Source organism: Dipodomys spectabilis, unplaced genomic scaffold (genome assembly GCF_019054845.1).
Source record: "Dipodomys spectabilis isolate Male_0828 unplaced genomic scaffold, ASM1905484v1 ptg000053l, whole genome shotgun sequence".
NCBI classification, from domain to species: domain Eukaryota; kingdom Metazoa; phylum Chordata; class Mammalia; order Rodentia; family Heteromyidae; genus Dipodomys; species Dipodomys spectabilis.
The window spans coordinates 234,268-243,397 of record NW_024870730.1 but is presented as its reverse complement, the minus strand read 5'-3'; the positions used below and the strand labels follow the sequence as shown (position 1 = coordinate 243,397).

The 9,130-nt window shown below is 34.1% G+C and overlaps 1 protein-coding gene across 3 annotated transcripts in view; it reads right to left on the bottom strand.

Annotated features, from left to right (window-relative positions):
* Window positions 1-3,414: 3,414 nt before the first annotated feature.
* The window catches only part of Hace1 (HECT domain and ankyrin repeat containing E3 ubiquitin protein ligase 1), a 73,030-nt gene continuing 67,314 nt past the window's right edge, over window positions 3,415-9,130 (bottom strand). For all 3 annotated transcript variants that reach the window (XM_042679577.1, XM_042679579.1, XM_042679578.1), the window contains 4 exons: window positions 8,579-8,677; window positions 8,224-8,294; window positions 4,869-4,982; window positions 3,415-4,386 (listed from right to left, as the gene is read on the bottom strand). In XM_042679577.1, coding sequence (XP_042535511.1) covers window positions 4,284-4,386; window positions 4,869-4,982; window positions 8,224-8,294; window positions 8,579-8,677 — 387 coding nt within the window. In that variant the 3' untranslated portion in view covers window positions 3,415-4,283. The remainder of the gene's footprint in view (window positions 4,387-4,868; window positions 4,983-8,223; window positions 8,295-8,578; window positions 8,678-9,130) is intronic.

Below are 9,130 nucleotides of genomic sequence, written 5' to 3'. Positions count from 1 at the left end.
TATGAATCAGATGCTGCTTTTCTCATGGGGAATTCTTAGAGAAATATCAACTGATAGAGGTATTGTATCATTAGTTATGAAACAACTGAATATTACAAATACAGTAGATCTACACAGAGCTAACTGAATTAACTGGATTGTCTTAGTCAAAGATACTGTACTTTGACATCCCTCCTTAGAAAATCTAAGTTGACAAAATAACTAATGAAAGGTTTACGTCCCTAATAAAAGAATCTGTGTTGGCAGATGATATACAACAGTGGCACTGCACTTGCCTAGCATGCACTACACCCTGGGATACATCCTGAGCATGGAAAAAAAAATTAATGTATCTTCCATGCTCCTAAATTCTGACAAGACTAAACGGTAAAAGATTTTATTGCATTATGCCAAAGTATATTTTCAGCAGGTAAAGGAAACTTTTCATGAGCCACCAACTAAGGACAAGCAAATCTTTCACAGTCAAGAATCTAAAAAATGAGCCAGGCGCCAGTGGCTCATACTGTAATCCTAGCTACTCAGGAGGCTGAGAACTGAGGATCATGGTTCACGGCCAGCCTGGGCAGAAAAGTCCATGAGACTCCAATAAACCACCAGAAAACTGGGAGTGGCATTGTGGCTCAAATGGTAGAGAGCTTGCCTTGCGCTGAAGAGCTGAGGAACAGAGTCCAGGCCCAGAGTTCAAGCCCTAGGACTGATTAAAAAAATAATAATAATAAAGTCTTCCAAAAATAACAGAGGATGAATGCTGAGTGTGATAGTTTATGCCTGAAAGCCCAGTGGTAAAAGTTTAAGACCCTGTAGGAAGAATAACTACAGTAACAAGGGCTTGGAGGTGTGCAATAAGTCAGTAAAGTGGTTGTCTAACAAGCACAAATCCTAGTACTGTCAAAACACAAGAAACTGTTCTTGCTCTCTGTTGAAAATGTTCTTCTTATGTACATATCACCCAATGTGGAAGAAATAACTGTATTGTCAAAGCTCATAGAACTCATAAATTTTATAGACCATGATAAAGACAATTTTCCCCATGAACGTTAGAATGTGTGATTTTAACTATCACTATCCCACAGTACTGTGAAATTTGTGAAATTTATATCATCACTTAATCACAATAAAAAGCGCAAAAAAAAAAAAAAGAAAGAAAAAGAAAATGTTCTTATCATCCATACTTCATCAAAACTTTAAGGCCTCAAATCTTGGGTATGAAATCTCGTAAGTCAAAAGGGCCATCCAGATATTTAGAGCTATATACCTTAAGCTAATCAAAGGAGTTTCTCCCTATGAGCAAATGCATTCTAGATATAACTTCCTTTTTTGTCAAGCATACATCAAAACTCCTTTTTTTTTTCTGCTGCCCTAATCTTCTCTTTTCCCCTACTAGAAAGCCACAGGACCATAATCTGTGTATGATTTTACCTATAGCTTATCCTCTAACAAAACCCAGGACTATCACTGGGCTTATGAAAATAAGCTTTTTCACTGAGGAAATTTTCTAATCAGGACAATGGAGGAATATAGAGTATCAGTAGTATACAATTAGAAACTAACCCAAAAACTAGGGAAAATCTTGGACTTTGTGGCCAACAAAACTTCACAGGGGTTCAAACAAGTCATCCTATAAAAAGTAGATGATAATACATATACCACAATTTAAAAAAACTAATTGGGTCAAAAATGTAATTTTTGGTCAGTAAGTATGAGACTCTAGTAACAGGAGAGAACAAAACTTAATGGAACATCATATAGCTTTAGATCATTTTGCTTAAGTAAAAGGCTTATGTATGGTATTATACAAAAGTGAATATAACACACATCATTCCCCTGATGTTGCCACTATAATGCTGAATAAAAGATGTGGCTAAGCCTCCTGTTTTTCTTGAGAAACTGCTACCAAACACACTGGGAAGTTTCTCAAGAAAACAGAATATGTGGTGTATTTGCAGAATACCTAAGTTGGTTTGCAGGATCTCAACTGGTAGATGACAAGTCTGGTTATCCAAAGGTCTTCTACCTTTTATGTTCTTCTCACAAAACTCCAGATTAGTGTGACTTGTATTGATATACTAAAAATATAACTAGATACCTTTTCGTCAGCCCATTCTATTCTGATCACCATCATATCCTGGATGCAGACAGTAACACACTAATTTTCAATAGTTCAACTATCTACACTGCCTAAAGTTTGGCTTGTTTGATGTTAATTGGTTCAGTTTATAGGGGCTCTAATTAAGGAGTATCCTTTAGTCTTCTGGGATTACTCTCCTGATAGTCATCATAGTGGTCTTCCTGGTATACTGTAGTGCTCCCAAGTCTTTAATGTGTGCTCATATTCATTGACTGCTCTCAGTTCAACTACATTTGTTTAAGGACTACTCCAACTAGCTCAGTAAGACTATCAACAATTATTCAACTGATATGACACTGAGAGACCTGGTCCATCTATGACACTAACACAGAGAAGTAACAATGCTGAAAGTTTTAGTCAATTTCTCAAAATTGAGAAGCTCATCAAAAAGGGAGAAACTGTTAAACAGGAAACCTCTGTTCCTGAACCTCTATATAATAAACTGTCTACCTTAGTACACAAATTTACTGAAAGCCTAACTTAGAACTACATTTCTATAAGAGAGAGCCTTAGGCAGTACTGCAGACCAGCACCAGCCAATCCCTACCAAACACCTAAACTATATTCAAAATAGAAAATCTGAGCTGTAACAAATACAGTTGTTTCTGTACCTCATTTTCATTTTCTGCCCACAAATGGTTCTTCACACTTGGCAAACAAGAGTTCTCAGAACCTGTCACAACTCTGAGATCTATCAGATTCTAGAATCACAAAAACCAGTTAGTATCTACAAAACTAGATTTGTAAATTTGTCATCCAACAAGGTAATGTCCTCTTTTGTAATTTCAAACATCAAAAATTTTACATAGTATTAGTTTCAGTTATTCTAAATAAAGAATCTCCATCTGTTTTAGAGCTGACTATAATTTTTAAAGTATTCCTAGTTTCTCATGCCATCTGTTGAAAAATATTTTAATATCTTAAAAAGTAACACAACAGGACCCAAAGTGATATGTTAAACATTTTTATATCTTTTGGTCTTGTTTTGCAACTTTCAATATAAATGCCTTTCAAATCACTGGACAAACATACAGTTGGTCACATGAGAAAATCTATTTAAGTCATTCTACAAATAAAATAAAGCCACTGGATGGTCTATTTCTCATTTCCAGAAGCAAAGTTCTAATAAACCTTACAAATGCTTCCATTAGCGCTTCTACGTGTATGGGCATTCACACGAACTGTTACATGAACACTGTAATTACTTATGTTGGAACTGCTTAATTATGTCTCCCTCCCACACCATCCAAAACTTCAAACTCCCAATATTCCGTATTAGGCAGGTATCACTTGAATATAACATTTAACCAAAAAAAGCTAATTCAACAACTGATACATTATATATGTGAATTACAGTATGCACATCAGATTACTTTTCTAATGAGTCATCACAGCTCAGATAAATGTAGAAATGTGTTTAAAAAAAAGTGTATTTTAATTTTACTTTCATTATAAACTAAACTAAGGTATACGACAAATTTGAGACCACAGTATGTACTTCATGAAAACTGACCACTGATACAGATAATTCATATAATAGAGTAGGCTTTAATATATAAATTATATATCATTTCATAAGCTGCTAGTCATGTCAGTCTGAATTTTACATTATATAACAAAATACTAAAAAGCTAAAAAATTCCTTACAATATAGATATGTGGGAAAATACATATTTGTGACTTTATACACAATCTAAATTAATCCATTCTATACAAGTTTTCCAAAATATAAATAGTACTTTACATGCAGCAGAACATTATCAGCCAGATGTCCTCATATAATTTAATACATAGGAAAATAAAGAGAAAAATACCATTTTATAAGACCATTACATAGCAGAGGTGGAATGTGGAAACAAATTTTACCTTAATGCAACCTTAATAATAGTACAGAAATATGAACAAAAGATAGTTTCTATTTTTGATTAGCATTTTAAAAACTCTACTGTGATTTTTATATTTTCTAATTGTATCACAAACAGAAAAACAATAAGAGAAAAGAAGATGGAAAAATAAAAACCTGATCCTTTATAAATTTTAAACATCAGCCCTACCTAACAATTACATTTAGGCTGCATTTCTGTTGACAGTTTCTTAAATTACTTCTGCCACTCTGAATTGTGCATCACTAGTCAGATGAGTTTTCCAGACTTCATTATGCCATTGTGTAACCATAGCTGCCACAATGTAATGCGACAAGAAGTCTGTCCTTGAGTATTTCTTTACTTGGGTATTCAGGTAACTTGAGCATGTTGATGCTTTAAAAGAAAAATACACCATTAAACAGAAAATCTATGAAATTTCTATTGTTTTACCTACCAGTGAAAATGCCACTCATAATTAACATAACTCTCAAATTTGCATTCAAATTGGAAAACCCTGAAGTAGTACTTAAAAAGAAAAAAAGAAAAGAAAAAAATTGCTGATTACAGTTTCTTTCAGCATGCAAATGTAGAGGAAGAAAATAAGTTCTTTCCATCTTCAAATAAGTAACAGTGTAACTCAATGATACTTAAGACAACATAGTCAGTGACACAATCCTATTCAATTATATTTTAGGCAGTTAGGGTTTTCCTAAGTATTTCCATTAACAAAAAAAAAAAGAGGAAAAACTATCTATGTAACTTCTTACCTATTTGTAATTCCAAAATTCTAAACAGTCATCACAGTTGAAATTACCTAGTAACAATCTTTTTAAATTAACAAAAATAACTTACTTGAATCAGTTACTTTAACTTACCATGTGCTTGAAGTTGGTAAAAGATTTGGCGTATATGGCACAGCAGCGATTGTAAAGTTTTGCAATCCACTTCCACCCATGATATTGGCAAATCCACCATGCGGAACTCTGGAACTAACAATTGGTATTATAAGTAGAAATCATAAAATGAAAGATGTTTAACAGATATATTTCAATTTCTAAATCAGGGAAAAGTGTATGTCATTGTTGGCAATAACAAGATGATATTTTTGAAACTGCAAAACTCCTAACTCATTTTTGTATGTTGCTTTGTGGTCACTTGGCAAGCTACCATAGGAAACCACATTTCTATCAATTAAGTATAGTACACTTTCAACTGGCCAGAGCACATACTTTACTATTACACTGAGTAAGATACTTTAATTTTACAATTATTTACTTTCATGTACTCCCCTAAAAAATAAGAACTCATAAAACATGTCATATTTACATCTGAATCCTGGAGTTGGCAAAAATGCCTGACATCTAGTGAACATTAAATATTGAAAAATAAATGAATGTTTGATTAAGCAACTAAGGCTCTTACATGTTGTAATCCAATGGTTTCCTTCTTTATTCTGGTCTGTTCTCAACAGTGAGAAAATCAGAAAATTCTTTTAATTATTCTTTCTAGTCAGAAATTTTTAAATGTCATCTAACATAATGAAACCACAATAGTAAAATTCAATGCATAATACAACACTAAAATATTTAATCTTGAGTACATAGCTATAGAGAATGTAACTATAACTTTTTTGTGTGTGCCCACACTGAGGCTTGAACTCAGGTTCAGGGTGCTGTCACTTAGCTTTGCACTAAGGGATGACACTCTACCACTTGAGCCACACTTCTACTTTCTGCATTTTGTTTTGTTTTTTTTTTGTTTTGTTTGTAGCCAGTCCAGGAGCTTGAACATAGGGCCTGGGCACTGTTCTTGAGCTTCTCTGTGCTCAAGGCTAGCACTTTACCATAAGCCACAGCACCACTTCCAACTTTTTCCGTTTATGTGGTACTGAGGAATTAAACCCAGGGTTTCACGCATGCTAGGCAAGCACTCTACCACTAAGCCACATTCCTAGCCCCATTTCCAGCTTTTTGTTTGTTAATTGAAGGTAAGAGTCTCATTAATTGGAGATACATATGATGGACTTTGCTATATAGGCTGGCTTCAAACTGCATGTCTTCAGATCTCAGCATCCTGAGTAGCTAGAATTACAGGTATGAGCCAACAGCACCCAGCAAGTTACTTTTCAATTTCTATACATTTGAAAGTAAATTAGTATATCATGATTAAAAATCTGATCCTACAAAACAATTGGCTGTTTTTATAATGAGATTCTGTGGGCTAGAGTATAGCTCAATCATAGAGTACTTGCCTAGCCAGGCAAGATGCCCTGATTATGATCCTCAACATAGCAAATAGTAAGATTATAAATAAGTGAGATACTTACAGCTTTTGATATAAATTAGAATGATTATAAGGAAATATTTAACATATAGGCACTAAATGTACATGTAGGGATAGAAGAATGAGTAGAATTTAGGGCTGAGAATGTAGCTTAGTGGTAGAGTGCTTGCCTAGCATGCATGAAGCCATAAAAAGAGAAAGCCAGAAGTGGAGCTGTGGCTCAAGTGGTAGAGTGCTAGCCTTGAGCAAAAGAAGCTCAGGAACAGTGCCTAGGCCCTGAGTTTAAGCTCTAAGACTGGCAAAAACAAAAAACAAAAAATTAAAAAAATTAAAAGAATGAGTAGAATTTAAATCAATTTCTACCATATAATTCCGAGCACAAGCATGGCCAGGGTAATGTACATCTGTAGTCCCAAGCTTTGGGGGAGGTTGAAGCTTAAGGCCAGCTTGTGCAACATACTACGAAGCATAATTGTGCCTACTTTAAAAAGTTGGTCACAAACACTCAAAACAGTATTCAAAAAAATAAAACACATATAGAACCTCTCACATCTTGGTTTGTTTATTTATTTATTTATTCCTTTTGGTTCTGGTCCTAGGGCTTGAACTCAGGGCCTGGGTACTGCCCCTGAGCTTTTGTGCTCAAGGCTGGCACACTACCACTTGAGCCACAGTTCTAATTTCTGGCTATTTTTTGGGCAGTTAACTGGAAATAAGAGTCTCATGGACTTTCCTGCCCAGTCTGATTTTGATCCACGATCCTCAGATCTCAGCTTCCTAAGTAGCTAGGATTACAGGCATGAACCACCAAGCTTAATACAGTAGTAAGTAAATGGTGAGTGTAGTATTGGCATACATATAGGCAGGTAGAAAATTTAACATAAAAGAGTACCCAGAAATAACTTTCTAAAAGATGAATAAATAATAAAATTATATTTAAATAATTCTGATGAATAGAATTCCACTGTGCATATGTGTGTTTTTCTTATCTATTTATCAGTTATAAGGCTTCTGGGCTGTTTCCATTACTTGGTTATCATGAACAGTAAGTACAGTAATGTACCTGGTATGCAGTTATATTTATTATATCCTGATAGGAAATGTTCTGGATAAATGGTCAAGAGTGGGATCACTGGATCAAAGGGCAGTCATAATTTTAGTTTTTTGACAAATATCCATACCTTCTTTTTCCACAGTGATTATACTAACTTGTACTCTCATCAACAGCATAATAGTATTTCTTCTTTTCTGAATCCTCAACAGTATTTGTTGTTCCTATTCTTGATGATAGTCATTCTGAGATAAAATCTCAATGTTGTTTTGAAACACATTTTCTTTACAGGCCAAGAATCTTAATACTTCAACGTTTTAAGAGAATTGGAAGCCTGGGAAGGTAGTTCAGTGGTAGTGTTTGCTTTGCATGCATGAGGCCCTGGGTTCGATTCCTCGGTACCATATAAGCAGAAAAGGCCAGAAGTGGCGCTGTAGCTCAAATGGTAGAGTGCTAGCCTTGAGCTGAAGAGCTGAGCGACAGTGCCCAGGTTCAGAGTTCAGGCCCCACTACCAAAAAAAAAAAAAAACTAGACAAAAAAGATGAGTATACATAAGGGCATGTTTGCATATGTATGTTATCCAGGGAAAACTGAGTATCTACTATTAAACCAAACAAGCAATATACAAACACTAAACTTTAGCTACTATCATTCACAATACAGAATGAAAACATGACAGAATTATCAAATATTCTGATAGCATTGGTTGGAGTTTTTTTAATGTTATACATTTGATGAGCACTACTGAAAATGTTTTCATTTTTAATACCTGGTTACTTAAATCTGGAATACGAAAGAAATAAAAATTCACAGTAATATTCTTCATCTTCAATATTTTTCCTTACCATTGGTAATAAAATACATTAAATACTTTGTTATAATCAACACTTCTTACCTGCCAGTAACAAACTGCAGAAGAAGAACTCTTTCCTCTTGAGTAATGTCTTCCACAACTTCCCAGAACCACTAATAACAACAACAACAAAAAAAAAACTAAGCTCCCATTTCAGAGCAAATGTAGATTTATTAAAACCAGAGAAAAATGCAATATTCATAGAGCATATTTATTCTTTGAAACTCATTTATCAAAAATGATTCAGACAAAGCTTTCATATGCAATATTCCCACAAGAAGAATTTAGGGGAAAACTTACTTTGTTAATTAATGTAGGATTTCATCCAATACTGCTGAAAAGCTTACAAAATTAAATGGCAAACTTAACTTCATTCTAAGCTCTGGAGAAATTTTACCTGAATAACTGGATCTTCTCTTTCATAGCCACTTGTGTATTCTGTATTTTTTATCCAATCACTCACATCAATTTCTGGCATGCCAGAAAGCAATAGTTCCTTGGGGGAAGAAGAAAATATTTCATTAATCTTCTTTGGAAAAAAAAAAGTTATTACATTTAAATAGTAAATTTGCCTTAATTAGAAATTAATCCCATATAAAACTGGTTTATTTCTGTGACAGTTGCCGCATATCATCAATAACAAGCACTGCGTGAGAGAAAATCCTTGGTACAGATAACTTCAAATACTGCAAGATAGGGAGATGTCCATCGATTCAATTTGATAAAAACATAAAAGGAGAGGGTGGTTTATATGCTACACATAAACATATGAAACATCAGTTTATATCATGACTTTCATAAACATAACCTTTGTTTTTACTTTCTGGTTATTTGCAAGTATGTCCAATTCTATTAGGAAACTATGTTCTCAAGCTGAGTGAGAATAAAGGCCTGAAGAAAAATGTGTGTAAGTAAAAGGAAAGTTCATCAAGAAATTCTTATTACTAAG